Below are 22,587 nucleotides of genomic sequence, written 5' to 3'. Positions count from 1 at the left end.
CAGAGCGGAAGGAGAAGTTAAGGACTGAGCTGCTCTGCCGAATGGGGTTTGAGGCAAAACCCACAGAAGACTTAATGCCTGTTCATTTCGTTGCATAAAGTCATTCTGGCTTTTTCTCCTGTCCCCTTCCTGCAGCTCGCCTCTTTTTTATTTATCTCTTATGTTCCATTCTGGTAGAGACCCTGATCCAACTCTGAAGAACTGAAGGGCAAAAGGGATGCTTTTTCTATCTCTGACATATTCAAGGAAAGAAGACTTTGCCTGCCATGTTTGGAACTGGGAAATCATTTGGGGTTCTCTTCCTAATCCTACATCTGAGCATCTGTAGCATCGATGGTAAGGCAATTGTGTAGAATTCTTTCTAGTTTAATGTCCTAGGGGGTCATGGAGGCACTGCTTGTCCTTTGCTTAGACTTAGTAAGGTACAACGTTTTTTGCGAAGTAGGTACTGACAGATGAATCAAGCAGTTAGACCTTATAGGACTAAACCAAATTAAGAAATGGTAGTCACCTGCTTGAATAGTTAAGTATAGATACTACCCATCAGTTGGCCAATGTCCCTAAAATTTTGGTTGTAGTTAGAAAAGCGCATTGAGCAGACATAAATAGAACAAGTAAAAATTTATCCGTACTACTAGGCAAAAGCCTTCTGACTTCCACACTGAAGGTGAATAAATAGCATGTTCTTTCTAAAATGACTCCAGCAGAATGTTGAAGTGCTCATTTAGGCAGGACAGGTGGTGATGAATTTGGATTATATCTGTCTCCATGGTTATGTTGTCTCTAAATCTTTATGCTTGTTTCCGTGCGGTTTGCGCCTTGAGAATACTAAATGAGAAATTTAGGAGCAGAGCAACTCACATTGTTCCTAATGAGCTGAAAAGCGAACACGGGAATGTTTGTGTTGTGCATAAATGACATTTGGCCATCCTTTTTGAGACTATATGTGGGCAAAAAAAAATGGCAGTTCCTTTCTCTGAGGACTCTTGTTCCCTTACCTTGACACAGGAGGTGTATATTATAAAGGGAGAAGAAGGCCTAGGAGTGATCAGTAGAAGATTTTCGTAGTTAACTGAAGATAAGAGTTTCACAGTCTCTCCTGCTTGGGCTGGCTTTGAAACGCAATCCTGAGATTTCAGCTTCTTTAGTAGTTAAGATTCCAGGAGTGGGCCTGGCTCCCAGCTCAAATATGTTCTTTTATTGCTTTTCATAAGCACATATTTATCCGTTCTTGTGCTAATGTTTTGAATGATAAAATGCAATCACTGCGGTCCTGTGAAATGTCATCTTAAAGTCTAGAACTTGTAGATTGGAATTTGACTCTATGATATCAAGATGTCACCCAACCAGATCCAAAGTAAAAATGTCTCCAGTCATCCAAGTATTTTGTTGTTGTTGTTGTTCTGTGGTTTGAACTCAGGGCCTAGGTGCTGTTTGTTGTCTGAGCTTCTGTTGCTCAAGTCTAGTGCTCTACTACTTGAGCCACAGCTCCACTCTAGCTTTTGGGGGGTTAATTCGAGAGAAGAGTCTCATAGGCTTTTCTACCCAGGCTGGCTTTGAACCACAATTCTCAGATCTCAGTCTCTTGAGTAACTAGGTTTACAGATGTATGCCACTGGCATATTAAGTTGAGTGGGTATTTAAATGGGTGACTTGAGGATGTTTTTAAACTTTTGATCAGATGCTCACAGTCAGTTACATAGCTACAATTAGAGTTAGAAATTATTCAACAGAATGTATCCCAGTTTGAAGGCTCTATTATATACTGTTCTGTATGAAATAAGGGAAGTGTTTTTTAATGTTATCCTGTAATTGGTATGTAGCATTACTTACACTTTTTCTCCCAATGTGCTGTAGCCTAGTGTTCCCAAAAATACACCTGCTAGTTAGAATTGGTTTGCCACTCACTGTGTGAGATATTGGTTACATTTCTCTGTGTTCTTTCTTCTTAATTGTGATATTCAGTATGGTTGATGGATTTACCTGTAAATGCAATACTCCTCATCTCACCCAGATGATACTGGTCTACACAAACTGGCCATTGACTTGGGTTGAAACAGACATTCCAGGGTCGATGATGTTTTAAATCTATTATTCCTTGCAATTTAAGTTTTGTAGTACTGTGTCTTTATCAGGCTCATGTCATGACTTCATTTATTTTTCCTATGGATATGTGAGAAAGAGCTGTGTCATCAATTAAATGCAAAATACTTATGTGGTGTTTTCTCAAACATGTCTGCTATTTATGAAAATGTTTAGAAGCAGATTCTTCAGTTTCAGGATTTCCTGGATTAAAGTCATGAACAGATTAATCCTCATGCTGATTACAGCTTTGAATTGACTCCTTGAACTTATCATTGTTTCCTTTGTCCCATCGTAAGAATTTCTGCTGGGAGAGAGTAAGGGAAGGGTGACATTGTCCCCCCCCAAAAATGTACTCTTTACCTGACTTATGTAACTATAGTCCCTCTCATCACCTTGGTAATAACAATAAAAATTATTTATTTTTTAAAATATTTTGTTGTAAAGTTGTTTACAGAGGGGTTACACTTACATAAGTAAGGTAATGAGTACATTTCTTGTCAAACATTGTTACACATGCCTACATTTTTCTCCCTCTATCCCCCACCCCAAATTATTTAAGAAGTGTCCTCTATTGTGACCCTGAAGTCAAAAGTTATTGTCTTTTCTACCTGGAATTTTCCTATTTAGTTTCCATTATCTGTGAGTTTTGCCTTTACTTTAGAGTTCATAATAGTAGAAAAAGGTAAAACCAATGGTTTGCTTAATTTCTTGTCTATCACAGTACGTTCTGAATGAAAGTAAAATATTGCCACTGTAACAAAATTACAGATGTTTTATACATTTAGTAACAATTTTAGTTCTCCAGGAAATTATTTACATATCTGTGTTCATCTCTATCAATGTCAGCTCAAAAATAAACTATCTGAACTTACCATTGTCATTAATTTTTTCAATAAGCGTAACCATTTGTAGGAATTTTTCAGTGGAGGGATGGTGACTCTGTTGGGAATTTCCTTGCAATAATAGCTATAATCAAGTTATAGAATCTCCAAAAAAAGGAATAATAACTTTCACAAAATATTCCAAATCACAATCCTATAACTTTACTTGCTCAGGAGGAAGGTTCTAGACTAGGTTGCTGTCTGTTACTGGCATTCCTTTCTGATGAACCAGTTTGGATGACTGTGGAATATCAGTTAGTAAGTATTTGAATTTCCACCACTGAGTGGACATAAATCAGGTCTTGCCACATTGAAGAGCTGAATGTCTCGTTTTTTGTCAGTGGTTAGAAGTTAACCACTACAGGATATTTTAAGATGCTTAACCGCGGTGCAACCTCTCAAAAGACACAGCTGTGTCTACCCTGTTGCCCTTAATGGACAAGCACAAGTAGCATTGTGAAAAGGCTTTCTTCATGAGCCTCAGGAAACATGATGTCTCTCCCCTTCAACTTTTCTAAGGCTGTCTCCTCTTTTTGCAGAGGTATCATGCAATAGGAAGTGGTAGACCAGAGAGAAAGCAAATGTGTGAATGTAAACATAGCTGTAATGGTATGGGGCATATCACACAGAAAAGTATGGGGATTCTACTGAGAGTATGTTTGGTGTTAATTATGTCTGTGGGAAGAGGGCCGTTTGCCTAGAATGGGTCTGGGAATAAGAAGAGACTCATCTTTCCCCCCAAAGGCTTTTCTTAATTGACACAGATAGAAGGGATATCTCTTACTTTGGGATTTGAAAGCTTTAAGAGATTTTGTTGTATTTAACAATCTAATTGTGAGATGATATGAACAATTTTCTGACTCTCCTTTGCACTAAAAATTGTCACATTTCTGAATTGTGGTGGGCACTTGAATGGCCACACTTTTGGTTTGTGAGCAATAAGAAGGTACATTGCTTTTACTGTGTATTTGTAATTGTCACCATACACAACACGTTCAGAACAATGTCAGTGCTAAATTATTGTCCCCCAAATATTTTTGGTCTAAGTTTTAATAGTTATGTCCTCATTATGTTACTGTTTAGTTCTATTAATATGTATGTAATTTTCAAATGAGCATATTTACAGTCTTTATCCTTTATTAAAAACTATATTCCATGCGCAAATTAAAAACTTCCCAGCTATGTATTTGTGCTGGACACCTATGAAATCAATTCCATGTCCTTTCAAAGAATAAATTCATAATGTTTAGAATCACTTGAGTTTAGTTAAGGTATGGTCCACCCTAGTGTCTTTTGGGCTACCTATTCCTGACCTGTGGCTGTCCATTTAGATAAAAAATAATGCAGCACCATGGGTGTGGTTTCACTTCTGTCACTATATATAGCTCTGTTTCATTTTACTTGCATTTAAAGTTTAAAACAGTGAAACAGAGTACAAATTATTAGGCGCTGGTGATTCACGACTGTAATCCTAGGTACTTGGGACACAGATCTGAGGACTGCAGTTTGAAGCCAGCTGGGACAGGAATGTCCATGTAATTCTTATCTTCAATTAAGCCCTCCGAATCCTGCATTTGAGCTGTGGCTCAAGTGGTAGAGCCCTACCCTTAAGCAAAAACAGCTCAAAGACAGTATTCCCAATCCTCAAGTTCAAGCCTCAGGACAAGCACAAAATAAAAACAAAGACTATTTAGGAGCTATAAGATATCCATAATTTTTACTATATGTCAGTGATGTAGTTAGGACTAACAGCCAGCTGTATGGTAACTGTGCACCTCTCCCAAGCCTATAGTCACTGAATACTAGAACTGGAAGGCATGATGAATGGTGCTACTGGCATCAAGCAACAGTGTTTTGGTTAAATGGAATGGTAATACATTTCAGTAAAACAGGCATTGCAGACTACAAATGATTTGAAGTCACTTATTGAGAAGTGCCATCAGATTTATCTTTGTGTTGGAGTGAGCAAATTAAGAACTTCCTGTTTTGTAGTTCAGTCCTTTATTTTTTTAAGAATTGGAGACTGTTGGGATTGGGTGGCTACATCAAGTTTGTTTAATATGTTAGCATTCAAAACAACCACATTAAAATGAATGTGAGTATATTTATAATGGGTGTATGAATGCTCCATTTATTTTAAAACTGTCTTGTATGCCACTTTCAGAAAACCATGATCCAGTTGTGGATCCATTCCTTGAATTGGCCATGATATTTCTGGACCTGAAATTTTGTCTCTCCATTTCCTCAGTTCCATAATACCTTGTCAATGCTCTGATTCTCAAAAGACGGTTCACTAAGTGGTCTGTAGGTCAGGTTTCATAAGTGGTTTCTCCCTACTTATAGCATTATTCTCCAAGTCATTATGCACCTTGATTTCCCATTAGAAAGCAAATTCTACAAAGGTAGGCATCATGTCTTAATTTTGTATTTCCTAACAGCTATCATATAAGTTCTCTGTGAACCCTTTTTTCAAGCTCAGGTAAATTTGAAGAGAAAAAGAGTGGTCGATTGTAAGTTTATTCCAGTTTATTATTATTAGGTAATTTTGTTTTACAATGAAATAGTCAGATCCTTGAAGATGAAAGGTCTTTGTCTATAATCATCTTGTTTCCCACAGATCTAGCTCAGGTTATATGCTCATAAACTATATAGTTTCACTTGGCTTTTCTGTCTCTGGCCTCTTGGCTTGTTTGTCATAAATCTTAACCACATCTACATGTTGTATTACTGACACTTCCTATTAGCAAACTATCTTACCCTTTCTCTTCAAAAGTTTTGGAAAACATCATCCTATAACTTACCTTTTAATTTGCTTTCAATTTTACACTGAGTTTTTGAAGCCAACTAAATTTAGGAAGTCCTAACATGAACTAATTTGAAGTCTTGACACCGTTATAGATAAGTAAATCATTGGGCATGGTAGATTCCTCCAAACTCAAAGTTCAGTTATTCTAAGCAGAAGTTAGTGAGCTATTAACAGAAATTATAGTGAAAGGTTTAGTAAATATAAGGAAGTAAATAAAAAGAAGATTCATGCAGGCAAGGGTGTAGAAATAAAGTGGAACATTGTTCTCAGTAGAGAACATATAAAACCCAAAGACAAATAAACCAGGCACTGGTGGCTTACACTTGTAATCTTTGCTACTCAGGAGGCTGAGATCTGAGGATCATGGTTCAAAGCCAACCAAGGCAGAAAAGTCCATGATGGTGACTCACCAGTTAACCACTCAAAAAAAAGTCAGAAGTGGAGCTGTAGCTCAAGTGGTTGAGTACTAGCTTTGAACAAAATAGCTCAAGGATAGTGCCCTGATGGGTCTGGGAACATGGCTTAGTGGTAGAGTGCTTGCTTACCATGCATGAAGCCGTGGGTTCGAGTCCTCAGTACCACATATACAAGAAAAGCCGAAGTGCTGTAGCGCAAGTGGTAGAGGGCTAGCCTTGAGCATAAAAGCTCAGGGACAGTGCCCAGGCCCCGAGTTCAGGCCCTAGGACTGGCATAACCATCTACTTAGAGAAGGGGTGTGTGTGTGTGTGTGTGTGTGTCCCGTGTATAGGCAGGCTGTCTTTCACTGAGCCACATCTGGCTCCAACAGGTTTCTCTTTTCATTGTTCTTGGCTCTTAAGTTTAGTTGAGATGTTCCAGTTACAAGGCAGCTTTCCTGATAAGTTGAATATTTTCATGACATAACTTGTTCAATAATAGAAAATTAAAGTTTTTTTCTGTGCTATTTTTTGTATTCCTGGCAATTACTAACTGTTTATAGATTGTAAGATTTAGTTTCAGGAAAAATTTCCCATCTCCAAAGTAAAGAGAGGCAGACTTTCAGTTTTGTCTGACCAATATACAGAAATTCCAAAAGAGATGGAGCAGTTGTCCTTGACTAACTAGCTCAAGTTGTGTGTCTCCAACACAGAATACTTACAGACAAGACTGCAATGCAGTATTAACAATACTGAAAAACAGAAAAGACAATTCCTGAAGCCAAGTGTTTCGGGGAAATGATTGTGTACAAAAATTTCTCTCTTTGGAAGTGGCTCTGTGGCTCAAGTGGTAGAGCGCTTGCCTAGAGCTGAAGAGCTGAGGGACAGCGCCCAGGCCCAGAGTTCAAGTCCCATGACTGACAAAAAAAAACTTTTTTTCTCTCTTTTACTTAATGTAATATCAGAGCTGGTAATAGAAAATCTGAAGTACCACAGATTAATGAATTATAGAGAATTATAGACTTCAGTATGACTTTAAAAATCCTGATCTTAATTCTAATAATTAGCACATTTCTGTAGGCAAATTTTTACTAGCTCAGTTTCCTCATCTGTAAATCAGAGCTAGAATCTGTCTGCCCATCTGTCTGTCTATCTGTTTATCTATATAATAAGTATATGTCTAGTTTTTGTTGGAAGGATTAAATTTGTTTGATTTTTTAATGAAATATTATATGTGTGTTAGGTATCAGACACTGAACTAGTGAAGGTTTTGATTTTTGTGGGGGTGGGCTAGTGAGGGTTAATTGCTAGTAAATGATTCTTGAGGAATTTTTGTCAGGAGCTGTTGCATTAGTATATAGTATTTGCAAAAGAGCAGATTTGATTTTTATTTTGTCTCATTTTTCAGGAGAAGAGTCATGTGAAATTCAACTTTATGTTAAGAGACATTTAATACATGTCACTGCAGGACATCAGTTTAGAATGGAATGCCCTGTGAAATACTGTGTTAGCAGACCTAATGTGAGTTGGTGCAAGTTCAGTGGCAGTGACTGTTTACCCTTTGGGAGTAAAGTTTCGTCACACACAAGTTGGGAAGAAAAGAAGAATATTTCCATTTTCAGCCTTCATTTTCACTCAGTGCTTCCTACAGACAATGGGTCATACCGTTGTTATGTGAATTTTTCTTCTCAGTTGATTACAAGCCACTCAATAGTCATAAATGTTACAGGTGAGTTCTCAACTCCCAGAGTGTCTATTGTTTTCCAGGAAAGAGAAGATCCAGGTTCTCAAATAATTGAGTCAGAGACTGAATTCCTATATTGATCAAAAACCTGACACATCTCACAAAATGAGACCTCTAAGTCCATATGGCTCTCTGTTTGAGTTTGTAAAGGAAGGTGGTGAATAATATATATATATATATATATATATATATGAATGGAGAAAAATGTAGTAATAGTTATTGTTCTTTGGGAATTATAAAACTGGTGTGGTAACGCCTAAAGTACATTGAAATAACTAAAAAACATGAACTAAATATGAATGCTTTTAGCTTTTTATTCTTTGTCCTTGTTTTTTCTTTAATTTAAAAAATATTTTTCTGTCTTTAACTTCTGTTAATTTCTTTATAAAAAATTCTGTTTGTAATGCTTGGATAAGTGCACATTCATTAGTAGCTTACAGTGTGCCCATCCAGAAAGCAACATACTGATAGCCTGACCGATGAGTTTGGGGGAAGAGTTAGGGCTTTGGCTGATTCCCCAGATCCTCCCCAGAGGCCTCCAATTAGATCTAACAGTTTAGAAAGTACAGGTGAAGGTTAAACTGGTGAAAGCCAACTCAGCAAAGCATGGGAAAAAGTAAAAATGGGGGAGTAAATAGGATTAAAAATTCCATTCAGCATTATGTTCACTAGTGAAAGACAATGCTGGCACCATGCCTTGTGTCTCCTGTCACCATGGTGTCCCTCTTCAACTCTCCATTAAAATTGATCAGGTTTGTTGAGACTGTTTTCCTGCTCTTTCTTTATTCTATGACCCCCATGGCTCAGTTTCCTAACAGTATTAAGTGTATTTGAGGCTGCAAGTTTGGGGGAGACATGCATCCACTTGCAGTCACCAGCTTCCTAATAAACACCCCAATTTGACCTCTCAAAAAAAAAAGGCTGAATGTTTTTCTCCTAAGAACAGGATCATGATAAGGATGCCTGCACTTGACATTTCCATTCAACTTGAAGTCTGAGCCAGAGCAGTAAGAGTGAGAAATAAAAAGCATCTAAAATCAACTATACACTGCAAACTATCTCTATCAAAAGTGGCATGGCCTTGTGTTTAGAAAATTCATTAAAAAAACTACTTGATACTTGTATTCATCAAAGTTGTAGGATTCAAGAATTAATGTATAAAATTAGTGGTACTTCTGTACTCAAGTAATGAATACTCTGAGAAGGAAATTAAGAGAATTTATTAAGAGAATTTCTAATACCTATGCCACAAACCATGTAATACATAGAGAGTGGGGGCATGGCCCAAGTGGTAGGGTACTGGCTTAATATTTGTGATTTCCTAGGTTCAATTCCCAGGACTGGAAAATAAAACAGGATAAAATACATAGAAATAAATTTAAGCAACAAAGTACAAAACTTTTGCATAGACAAAAAAAGCATGAGAGCAAAAAAAAGAGATTCAAGAAGATATAAATGAATATAGACATTCCATGATCACAGACTGGAAAACTTACTATTCTGAAGATGATACTATAGATGATCTACAGATTCAGTGTCATTTCTCCTAAAGTCCCAATAGCTTTTTGTCCCTAAAAATGGGAAGGTTTATCATAAAATTCATATCAAATTGACAAATCCAGAATCGCCAAAGAAATCTTTAAAAAGTGAGAACAACACTTTCTTATTTCAAAGCTTAGTATAAAACTACTAATAACCATATGGAACTGACATATGGGTGAACACAGACATTGGTGCAATTGAATTGATAGGATAGAATAAAATGTATATGGTCAATTAATTTTTGAGGAGCATGTCAAGACCATTTAATGTAGAAAAGAAGAATCTTAGTAAGAAGTAGCAAGTGGGAATAAATCTCAATGTTATAGCTCTTACCTAGCTTATTCTAGGTCCTAGATTTGGTTTCCAGCACTAGAAAAGCCACACCAAAAAAAGGCTCATATCCTTCAAACAAATTGTATTGGGAAAATTATATATTCACATACAAAAGAATTTGAATCCCTTACTTTAGAATATATGTAAACAAATCAGAATGCATTAAGGATTTTAGAATAAGAAATAAAACCATAAACCTACATTTATATGAAACTACAAATCTACGTTCAAAAGAACATACAAAACAAATCTACATTCAAGTCTTCCCAAACTTACATTTGCTAATAACTTTCTAGATAGGATTACAAAAGCATGAAACAACCGAAAGAAATAGGATTTCATAAAAATTTACAACTTTTCTTTATAAAAGGGCATTATGAGGAAATGCCTTCAGCCAACCTACAAGCATGAGAACATATTTGCAAGGCATACATACATTTGATCAGGAAGTACTGCCCAGAATATATAAAGGGCTCCACTATTTATCCCCACGTACCTCTCTGGATTGTTTTAGGTTCCACCCAGAATCTGTCAGTTACTGTCTACAGCCTTCTGTTTCCCAGGTCTCTTCCACTCATTGGTCATCCATTTGTCTACTCCTTCAATACCCAAGTTTGAAAGGAAGCTTTCCAAGATTACCCTAGTGAAAGTGATTTTTCTTGTCTGTCTATTTTAATGCCATAAGGTCTGTGCCTTATCAAGTTTCCTTCTACTGTTGTAAAATGTGGAAATATGTGCCCTTTTTTTAAGTCTTAAGAAAAGATTACAATGCCTCAGAAAACAGCAATCATATTTATTGGAGTTGTCTCTGGTTTTATTTTCAAAAGTTAGATACATTATTTAACAATTAGGTTTGATTTTAATGGGTGTGGGTTTTCCTTTAGTGAAGCAATGAAAACAAAGATAACAGGGAAAGGGAAAAGAAGGATTTCCTTCTAATCCTGGGATTGCTCAGTTAACTAACTATGAAGCTAGGAAAGAAATGCATAAACATGTTTAAAGGCCATGATTTTATATGTAAATTTTGGAGATAATATTTTTTAAAATTCTCTTGCCTCCCCAGAACCATTGGCTCATTCCTATAATCCCAGCTATTCAGGAGACTGAAATTTAAGGATCACACATTCAGAGCCAGCTCTGGAGGACAAATCCTTGAGACTGATTCTCCAATAAACCAGCAGAAGGTTGAAGTAGAACTCTGGCTCAATGGTAGAGTGATAGCTGTGAATGAATAAGCCAAGTGAGCATGAGCCCCATAGTTTAAACAACAGTGCTGGTACACATACATACACACACACACACACACACACTCACACACACACACACACACACACACACACACACACACACATATATATATATGAATGGGTTGGTATAAGTATGTGACATAGTAGTTAGTCCCATAGTAGGGATTTTGGATGCCCTTGTGAAAGCAATAATTTCCCAAAATGAATAAAAGCACTTTGGAAATCAAAATCCTGGGGGACAAGAGGACAGAAATGGAACATTCATTGGCCTGCAACTCTGTTCTCCTCACCTGTCCTTGGGTCTATCTCTGATTAGGGGTTTGGAGAGCACCTTATCTGAACTGGAAAGTGGGTGTGAAGTAAGCAGACAGTGACAGACATAATCTCCATCTGTTTCACAAGAAACACCCAGGATGTCACTAAAAGTACACCTTCCCTGCGGCAGGCCATTCAAGTGGTCTTGTGTCCTTCCTGGGAAAGAGGAAAGAAAAGCAGATAGATAAAGATTATGCTGTCTGCACAGAGTGTTTCTTTGGGCCTGACAATAAACATTTCATAGTCTCAAAGTGATGCTCCATTAGGCAAAATGACTTTGGGACTGGGTTATTGGATTCCCTGTTAGTGTGCAGATCCCCAAGTCCTCTCTGAGATTAGCTTTAATGTTAAACATACCTAAGTGGACACTTCACTGTATTCTCAACTAATTTCAATTCTTCTTCTTCTTTTTTTTTGGTTTTCAATTGCAGAGCAGTCTCAAAATAATTCAGAACGACCTCTAATTAGTAAGTAAATAAATAAATCAAACAAAATTGGTGATTAGAAGACACAATAGAAGTTGTATCGCCATAATTGGGTGTATTTATACACTCTGAATTGTGTGTATTTATTTGTATTATATTTATTATCTGTTGTTTGGTATGTAGCTCCTCTCCCTCTCAAGACAGCTATGTTTGCTGCTTCTGGTAATGATTTGGCTCTTCGCCCAACCCAAACAGCAGCTGCAGCATGAACAGTATGAGAGTGCTTACCATTCCGAATTACCAAACTGTGTATAATATGGCCAGCTTAAATGGCCTCCTGACCTCCAAATGCTAAGCATCTAAGTGGGATGAGGACTCACACACATAATGGAGTACTATACTTCAGTCCTCTCCAGGTTGTGCTAACAGTAACTCAGAATAAAGAATAATTCTTCCATCATAACCCAGAATACACTTGTATGTATAAGTGTGTATGAAAGCTCCACATGTGCATTCTTACTAAGGTGGATAATTCATTGTGGTGAGGGAGGGAGCTCTGTGTAGTATAGTTTAGTAGAATTCCTGGGCTCTCCTCACAACCAGCCTTTCTGGCCAGCCTTCCTCTGATTTCATGACTTCAAAACCCTCTCTGGATATTGCCACCTGTTTCCCCTAACTACTTTTAGCATTGACTAACATTGCAGATATAACCAATACTTCCGGACCCCCCTCCATAGAAGAGATGGCACACAGGGGATGGCTGCTTCACAGTTTGCTTCCTGTGGGGGCACTGCCACTACTCATCATTGCCTGTCTCTGCCTGATCTGTGGCCTGAAAAGGAACCAAGGTGGGTTCCAGTTTCTCTTGCCTCTCTCTGTCACACATTTTGAGTTCCTTAGATGGGGACAGAAAAAGAGCCATTGGTTTTTACTGTCTTCTTTTCTGATCTCTGTGACAAGCCATGGATAATGATCTCCTGGCCTGTGACTCATTTCCACCAAGAAGCCAAATGGATTGATTTGGACTGCCACCTGCTACAGTGAGGCATGCCTTGCCACAAGACATGCTCCACTCAGTTCCTCAGTTGTGGTATTTTCTCATTTTATTTGCATCTCAGGGTTGAAAGGGTGGCTGAAATAAATTTCTTGGGTCCACATGTTTGACTTGAGTTAATCTCCCTACCTCCCCCCACCTACATTTCACAACTAAATGTCATCATGCCTATCCAAATAAAGAACCAATGTCCTTTGAGAGGATGCATGCTTATGTGTGTATGTATATACTTTCTATTGCCATCATAAATGTTTAAAGTGAGTATTGAACAATGTCAAATTGAAAAAAAATGTGGGTTGGGCTATGCTTGGCAAGGTGTGATGTATTGAAAACAATTCCTATCTCCTTTTGAAAATATTACTCCAGTCTCACCACCAAACACTTAAACACAGAAAGCAAAGAATGCACAGAGTATTCTGATCTGGCCCACGTCAGCTTTTCCTTTCCTTTCATGTCTTCTTATCCTTTCTTTCCCCAACATCAGACAAGATATGGCTTATCAATGATCCAGACAAAGCAACCCTTAAATAGTTGTCACGGGAGAAAGCTTTGTCTGGGCAGAGGTGCTTCTGGTGTTTTGGAGTGAGGGCTTCTGGAATGCAGAACCTTCATCATCTACAAACTGGACTCTGAGTTTATAACTCTGCACCTCTTTCCACAATTTCTCAGTTGAGTGCAAGACTTAAAGAACATCTCTCAGAACTTCAGAAAAAAGATGTTGGGATGTGTATCTTAATTTATCCCATTCCAATGTGACTAGGCACCTGGCTATGGATGTGACAAGACCATGTCTGCCATTGAGTTGGAATAGCCCAGAGCAGAGACTTCCATCCTTCTCAACTCAATGACCTTCCCCTTCCTCTGGGTGTGGCATGGAAGCCAAGGCAAACAGACAAGAACCAAACCGAGCATGCCCACTGTTATACGGCAGGATAGGTACAGGTGGTTCAGCCCTGTCTCCTTCTCTCCTAATTACTTTCTTTTTGTTTGTCTTCCAGGGAAACAGAAGAAGACTTCAGATTCAACAGGCAGGGAAATTGACCTGGTATGTTCGATGTATCTGTTAAGACAAATACAATTATATACATACATACGCACATGGATATATGTATATACACATACATATTGCATTAAATATATTTAATACGCTTATATGACACGATGAGCAGATACTGTTTACACTCCCCCCTCTCTCTTTTTCTCTCTCCCTCTCTCTCCACATAGCAAAGCTCTTTTAAGTGTCAAAACAAAGCGTTCTTTGTGAAACAGATTGGAAACGGTATTAAATCCTCTTGGTTCAGCCCTTGCCTGTTATGTGGCTTCTGATTATTCATTTATTTTTACAAAATTACTTTAAAGGGTTTTCTTTTTTTAAGCAGGATAGTAGGGTGTCAATGAACAATGAACCTAAAAAACATTTTCACTTGTGGGTTATTTATCACAATAAGTCATAACGCGATCATAATAACTAGGTTTCATCATGAAACATCCCAGTAGATAGAGGCCTGCCCCAGGCTTAGTTGCTATGCAGAATTTCCTGGGGATGAATGTGGGCTCATTAAGGAAGAGACTAGCCAAGGAGAAAAAAGGGCACTTTGTAGAGAATTTTTTTTTACAATATTTTGGGAATACATTTAAACTTCCTTTTGATTCAGAGTTGTAGTGATATTAGAATGCAAGATGAGGCAATATATCTGTGAAAAATGGGAACTTTAAAAATTAAATGTAAATAGTCATAAATGAGATGCTTCAAAGGAACTTGATTTGTATGTGCGCTGTGTTTCAGAAAGAAGTAGAAATGAACAATACGTCTATTGAAAATTACAAAAATGCCAGAGAAAGTTCTAGCCAATAATTCTCTCTACATATTAAATGGCAACCAGCATTGCATACCAAATTTCAAACCAAGCAAAGGATGTCTACTTTGATAAGATTGTATTAATATTTACTAAACATCTTTTCAGTGATAATGATTTGTTTTCTCAAAAAGGAACTTTTTCTTAAGTATAATTGTTCCCTATTCCATAGAACCATAGAACTAGATTCTGTCACCATCAAATGTGAGAACTGGGAAAGTATAAAAAATTACAATGTAATTTACTAAGCAAATAAACCATAGGTTGGTTTAAACTGTAGTCATATTTATTCCTATGTAAGTTAGGCAAATTATTATTTGAGGTTTAATATAAAAGGGGTTTTAGCCAGGTGCCCATGGCTCATGATTGTAATCCTAGCTATTCAGACCTGAGACTATGGAGACCTGAAGCCTTTGAGACCCAAGGACCTTGAGACCCAAGGACCACTGTTCAAAGCTAGCCCAAACAGAAAAGTCTGAAACTCTTATATTCAGTTAAACAACAAAAAGCCAAAAGTAGAAGTATGGCTCAAATAACAGAGTGCCATCCTTGCGTAAAACAAAACAAAACACTGAGGAAGAGCCAGAGGCCCTGAGTTCAAGCCCCAGAGCTGAGTTGGGCACACATTCATGCACATACTTGAACATGTGTGCATGCATGCACACATGTGTGGGTTTTTTTTTACTGTGTATATGATTATTGGGGAAGTTTCCTTTTAGTTGTCTTTGTCATTTACAGACATTTGAAGCTTTTCCCCATTTATGTTAACATTTCAGAAAATAATCAAAAGGATGCCACATTAGGTCCCTGCAAGGTTTTTTGTTTTGGTGATATTGAAAAGTGGAAGTTTCAGTCAATGTTAAATTGGCAATATGTCTATTGAGAGGCATACTCTCAGAAACACTTTGGGTTTTATTTGTTTTTTTTTTTGGTTGTTTTGTGTGTGTGTGTGTGTGTGTGTGTGTGTGTGTGTTTTATGTGCTTCCATTATTGTCTGGATTTTCCATTGCAAGGACCACAATACTCCTATATATTCCATCCAAATAGTTGAGATAACAGGTATTTACCATCACACCCAACTTGTTTTTTGGGGTTCCTGGTAACATTTTTTCTCTACTGAGGCAAAAGATCTCAAATTGAGATCTTACTGATTTCTGCCTCCTTAGTAGCTAGAATTGTAGGTATGAACTACCACTCCCAGCTAAATTTTTCTGAAGAAGAAACTTGTGTGGGAAACAGTGAGGCAATCCAAAGTAGAGAAAGGAACTATGTTTAAAAAAAGAAAAAGAAAATGAAAACATGGTATGAACTGTGAACCAAAAATCAGGAACAAATTTGAAATTTTTAAAAACCCAACACAAAAAACCTGAAGCAAAACTCATTCTTGTTTGGTGCAAACCAAAACACACAAGTTCAGTTTAAAGACTTAGTGAGTGCACCCTGAGATGAGACAGGATTGAGGCTTTTATAACAGTAGGGGGAAGGGGAGAACACAGCTCAGGATCCTTTAGAGAAAAGGCCTTGGATAAGCCTCGTGGTGGGAAACTGACCCAAATCAGGGAAGTTGCTAATTTTGCAAAGACACTGATGTATCAGTGCCAAGAGCAGACTGGTCAATCCTCCCATCTTCGCAGTCCACAGGGTATTGATAAAGTGCCAGAAAAGTTGGATTTTCAATTCTTGATGCATTGTGAAGCAGCCTACACCTGTGAGCAAACCTCTAAGGCTTTCAAAAGCATTCATGTTTTCTTTTTGACCCTTCAGCAACCACTTTAAAATCTGATTCCAAAATGGCAGTTGGAAAAATATAAACGTGCTTGTGTACTAAAAAAAAATCACTGAATTGTACATTTAAAAGGTTGAATTTTATGAAAAGTGAATTATATATATATTATATATGTGTATGTGTGTATGTTTAAAGTGCTTTATACACTGTAAAGTGCCATAGGAATACAATATAGGATTGCTTCTGTCATATTCTGTCTAGTGTATCTGTCTACCACCATATGTTACCCACCACTTTCTAAAGAGTTCCAGGAGAGCTTCAGGTGTGGAGTATTCTGTCCATTCTTAGAAAATTTTACATGAAAATGAAACATATTTGGGAAGAGAACTAGGTAACCCATAGACTGATTAGGACAGATTGAATTCAAGAGAGGGATTGTGTTATTGAGGATTTACATATTGAGGATTTATGGATGCATATTAGGTCATGTGACAGGCTCTTCTGTGTAAAGGCGAGAGCCATATTAGCAGCTGAGTACTAAATACCTCAGTTCTCACTACCTCAGGATAGGGAGACAAGCTTGCAGTGAAGATACAACAGACAAGGGAGGGGTCTGTAGGTTGTCAAACATTATGTAAAAACTAGTAAGTTAAAGGAGTAAGGTCAAGTCTTAAGGATCTAAATTGACTGGCAAAATTGAGATTACGTTTTTTTTTAAAAAAAAGAACAACTACTATCTTCATTTTTTAGTTTTTATTTATTTTATTATTATTAAGTAGTGATACAAAGAAGTTTCAATTCAATGGATCAGTACAACACATCTTGATCATAGTGTCTTCACTTTTACCTAGCAGATTATTCTTCCTACAGCCAGGAATGACTAACAAGCAACTGAAAAGAATGAGAAAACATCAAGACTCCTCTATTTTTAGTGTCAACAAGTATATTTCTTTGTAAGAAACGTGATATTTGACACTATCTGAAAGTAAGAATTTTCTTGGGATAGAAATAACAACCAGAATAAGATTTCAGAAATTTAGCTAAACTTTGCCCCTCCAAAACTGGTACCAGTTTTCTAATTCCAGATCTGACATCACAATTTGCCTGGGATAACTCATAGTATTTTTTAAAAATTCTTTCTTCCTCACTTTTTCCCCCTACTTTATGATTAATTACTTTAGTTTATACAATATTACTATTGCCCACTGGGTTATAAGCTGTTTGATGATTTTATTGCTTATCCAATAATTTGCTTTTATCTTGAAAAGGGATTAAAAAGCCTTCTCTGGCACAAAATAATTCTTTTGTTGGAACGGAGTGAGTCTCCAAACTTGCTAACTATGTGGATAGCTGAAGCATCTGTGAGGGATAGTAGATAGACTTTTCATTCATAATTTACTAATCAATATGTATTATCATGTCCTTGTTTATCCTTTTTAAAAAAATCTTACAGGCTGATGTTCCCCAGCCCCTTAGCATCGAGCAAACTGAAATGAGCACCAGGCAAAATTCCAAAACACTGCCATCAGAAAGTGCAATTTATAATAATGATCCCTTGTTCAGGCTTTCAGAAGAGCTTGAAGCTAATACTAACCGAGGACTGGAGGAAAACAAACACTGCATTGTTTATGCTTCCCTGAACCATTCCATCATTGGAAGGAACACAAGACAGACACGAGATGTGCAAGAAGCACCAACAGAATACGCATCCATATGCGTGAGGAATTAACTCTGGTCCTGATACCCATCAGTGATCGCTGACTGCCCAGCAAATCGTCGTCATTGTCTGACCTCAGCAAGATGTCAACAGTCCTTAATGTGTGGACTCCGGTGGTTCATGGTGGTGGCTTGGGGCTTCTGTGTTCATATGGAGTAAAATCTCTCCTGAAAATTTCGTTGGGAGACATTTAACAAGAAATCTTCTCTCTGGAACTGTTTCATAGCATGACTAGAAGAGGAACATTAACATTTAAACTTAATCAAATTTTTACTGAACATGAACACTTATTATTCGCTTTGGTTTTTATCTCAGACTTATAGCAAAGAGGGGTTTGTGCTATCTAGAACACTCACTACAAAAAAGTCTCAATTTGACTAATTGTAATACAGAAATGATTGTTATTTTATAATAAGAAACTCCCCATCAGTCTTCAGCTGCTGTTTCTTATATACAAGCTGTTGTTTCTTATACACTTGAGCTGTGGCTCAAGTGGTAGAGTGCTCGCTTTGAACTGAAGAGCACAGGGACAGCGCCCAAGCCCCACGACCGACAAAAAAGAAAAGAAAATAAAAGAAAGAACTTTAGACTAGATATAGGGAAAAAGTGGAAAGAGCAGCTGGTGGAATATAGGATCTACTAATTGGATATGGGAAAAAGTTTTCTCCATACCTGGAAAATGTGATCATTTTTTCCCTTGTTAGATTGAGGAGTAAATTAGATCTTAATGGAGAAATCAATGTACAATCTACTTATGAGCAGAGTAAGTGAATATGACATAATGCTGCTGGATTGATGCACGTACAGGATCTGAATAAATATAAAACCACTGAAACTAGGCAAGTGCAGACTGAACTTATCAGCTGCCTATGGTTTTACCTGATAGCAAATGAAAAGAGCAAGTAAGGACATGGAGGAGAGGCCAAGGAGTTGTTGACTGTCAATAGGGGGCAACATTTTAGCTTCTGTACAGTGCTGCTGTTCTTATGAAGGAATTCCAAGAAACCATAAGGTTTGCAGTTTATATTCATTCATTTTAAAATGCTGATGTTGCAGCTACTTTAGAGGAGGAAAGTTAAGATTTTCATATTTTCTGAATTTACAGAGTACTTGAGTCTAATTATTTCAGAAATATCCTATAACTTTATTCAGCAGCTAGAAGCTAACTTCTCAGAAGCTGCTACTAAACAAATAATGCAATAATTCCTCATACAAAGCAAAAGTTAGAACCTGCTTGAACACACATAAGAGCTGCTGAACAAATGAATGTGATCCATGTATGTGCATGAATGCATGTAGATATGTATGCACACGTGTATGTTAGTGGATAGCAATAAAAAGGAATTTACAGAAATTGGGACAAAAAATTTATCGAATTGATATTCTTTTTTCAGTTTGCTTATGAAATGCAAAATACTACAGTAGATGAGACAAAGAAAATTTGTGCCAGGCACCAGTGACTCATGCCTATATTTCTAGCTACTCAGGAGGCTGAAAATTGAGGATCCTGGTTCATAGACAGTGAAGGCAGATAAAACCAAGAGGCTCTTATCTCCATTTTTTTGCTGGTTAGCAAAAAGCAGGAAGTAGAGTTGTATCTCAAGTAGTAGAGAATCATCCCTTAGCAAGAAAGCTGAGTGAGAATACAAGACTGTGAATTGAAGCCCCAGTATCATCAGTAAAATGTAAAAGAATGTGTGAAATGAAAATGGGAATGTGAACAGAGAACGCAGCCACAAAAATATGAAAATAGAGTTTTGTTATGCAGATTTTCCTCCATAATACTCAGATTATCTTTAGTTCCTAGGATTTAAGGCTGCAGATATTATTTCTGAGTCACTGTTAGGGATCCAGTTCAATATCATAACACCTAGAATTTTAACCAACCAATTCAATTCTAAATTAGTTCTTTCAGTCAGGCTGCTTTTGTGGACAATTTATGCAAAAAGGACGCTAGAATAGCTGCTTGTTTTCTTCTTAAAAATAGAAACAGGAAATATGGGAGGATGTGGACAGCTCTTATCAGATTAAACATACAAAGCTCAACAATTCTTTCAAAATGGTCTCCAGTTTAAAAAAAACACGTAATTTCTATCTACTGTGATTAAAATAATCTTAACATAGCTCACAATAAAGGATAATGTTATGATTTCACTTAGAAATAATTTATGCTGATATTTGTACCATGCTTGTCAAAAATCACAACTCATTTATACTTTTTGTCTCTATTAATAAAGTGTACCAGAGATGTATGCATATTTCCCTGAATGAATCTATTTTAGTATTATATCTATGTTTATGTCTTTGATTTACAGGTAAGATGCACTTTTCTATGAATTTCAAGCTTGTCAATTTTTCCAAAAGTAACATGCATTCATTGACACTTTCTCGTAAACAATTTGATACAAACTTTTGTACCAAAAAGTATGTGGAACAGTAGAATTGATTCTTGAATTTCATGGCACATGAAGACAACCTGAAGGACCTGTGTACCCACAGATGACCAACTCAGAAATCCTGACTCAGAAACTCTAAGCTCTATCATCTATGTCTTTTCAAAGCAATGTAGGTGATATTTATGTTTTCCAATGTCTGCTATTTGAGAAATCTTGAAGTAGTGACTAACTTTGTGATATTTTGCCTTAATCAGTTTTGTGTACCAAGCAAGATCATGTAGGTCCCATAATAGATTCTCTAGCTCAATAATGTAGCATATCTTCATATATATGCATATATAGAATATAGAGAGAGCACATATCTATGTATCTATGGTACATATGTAACATAAGAGTATATATATATATATATATGTGCATATACACATATAGAGATAGATAGAGACAGAACAGAGACAGAAAGAGAAACAGACTTTTTAAAGATAAGTTTTAGATTCATCAAAACTAAGCAGAGGAAGAGAGTGAGGAAAGATGACATTGTCCAAAAAGAAATGTACTGTTTACCTGACTTATGTAACTGTAATCCCTATGGACATCGCCTTTATAATAACAAAAGATTTTTAAAAGAAACTAAAATATCATTAAAAAACAAAAACTGGGGCTGCGAAGGTGGCTCAGTGGTAGAGTGCTTGCCTTGCATGCCTGAGGCCCTGGGTTCGATTCCTCAGCACCACATAAGCAAAAAGAAAAAAGCCGGAGGTGGCACTGTGGCTCAAGTGGTAGAGAGTTGGCTTTGAGCTGAAGAGCTGAGGGACAACACCCAGGCCCAGAGCTCAGGCCCCATGACTGGACCCAAAAAAATAAAAATAAAAAACAAAAACTAAGCAGAAAGCATATAGATGTTTTCATATCCCCCATTCACACTATGCACAGCCTCTACCTTTAGCATCCTGTACCATAGTGGTATTTACACTAAAACTGAACCAAGGCCAGGTGTCAGTGGCTCATGCCTATAGTCCTAGCTCCTTAGGAAGCTGAGATCTGAGGACTGAGATTCAAAGCCAGCCCAAGCAGTAAAGTCTGTGAGACTCTTATCTCCAATTAACCACCAGAAAATGCTGTGGTTCAAAGTGGTAGAGCTCTAGCCTTGAGCTCAGGGACAATGTCCAGACCCTGAGTTCAAGCTGCAAGACTGACCAAAAACAAAAACAAAAAACAACCCAAAACCAAACAAAAAATACTAAACTAAGCTGTACTGTTATTATTAACCAATCTTTATTTGGCTGTATCATAATTTTTTATTGGAGGAAATCTTATTTGCTTCCAAGTTTTGGTAATTATGGAATTGCTATAAGCATTCTTGTATGTGTCTATGTGTGGATATGAGTTTTGTTTCTTAGTGGAAAATGATGTTCATTTTCCAGTGCTCTTCATACACTTATTTAGCATCTTCTTCGGTGTATCTTCTTTGTTGATACCTCTGTTTCAGACTTTTGTCCATTTTTAATTCAGGCTGTTCATGGTCATATTGAATTTTGTGAGTTTTTTAAAAATATAATTTTGCTGGGTGCTGGTGGCTCACACCTGGGATCCTAGCTACTCAGGAGGCTGAGAGCTGAGGATCACAGTTCAAAGCCAGCCTGGGCAGGAAAGGTTGTGAGACTCTTATCTCCAATTAACCATCAAAAAACTGGAAGTGGTGCTGTGGCTCAAGTGGTAGAATGCTCACTTTTGGCTTCTTAAGGGCAAGGATTATGTCAGATTCCTGTTTATAGCCCAGTGCTTGATACATATTAAATTAACTATTAGTTAAGTAACTTTGAACGAATGAATGTGTTTGGGAAGTAGTAAGTGTATCACTTCTTTGTTATTCAAAAGATATTCCACAACCCAGAAGCATAGGGATGTCTGGGAGCACAGTGTTAATGAAACTCACAGGCTTCACACACTAAGAACCTTAATTTTAGCAAGACTCTCCAATGATTTGTATGCAGATCCCTTAATCCATTTAGTCCTTTTGAATACATCTTTCTCTATCCCAAGTCAAGTGTGGCAGGAAACCAAA

General features: G+C 37.1%; 1 protein-coding gene across 4 annotated transcripts; it reads left to right on the top strand.

The window, feature by feature from the left end:
- Positions 1–18,560, top strand: Btla (B and T lymphocyte associated). 4 transcript variants are annotated; one of them, XM_013028568.1, is made up of 6 exons: positions 1–336; positions 7,576–7,896; positions 11,780–11,815; positions 12,478–12,621; positions 13,826–13,872; positions 17,863–18,560. In XM_013028568.1, exons 1-6 carry the CDS (start codon positions 267–269, stop codon positions 18,136–18,138), a joined length of 894 nt encoding a protein of 297 aa, XP_012884022.1. In that variant the 5' UTR covers positions 1–266; the 3' UTR covers positions 18,139–18,560. The 4 variants fall into 4 exon arrangements, with proteins under 4 accessions (XP_012884022.1, XP_012884021.1, XP_012884023.1 ...); XM_013028567.1 differs by having other exon boundaries at positions 12,460–12,621; XM_013028569.1 differs by lacking the exon at positions 11,780–11,815.
- Positions 18,561–22,587: the final 4,027 nt, after the last annotated feature.

This window comes from Dipodomys ordii, unplaced genomic scaffold (assembly GCF_000151885.1).
Source record: "Dipodomys ordii isolate 6190 unplaced genomic scaffold, Dord_2.0 Scaffold111, whole genome shotgun sequence".
In the NCBI taxonomy this organism is placed as follows: Eukaryota; Metazoa; Chordata; class Mammalia; order Rodentia; family Heteromyidae; genus Dipodomys; species Dipodomys ordii.
The sequence above is the reverse complement of the archived record's forward strand: the minus strand, read 5'-3'. Positions and strand labels throughout refer to the sequence as shown.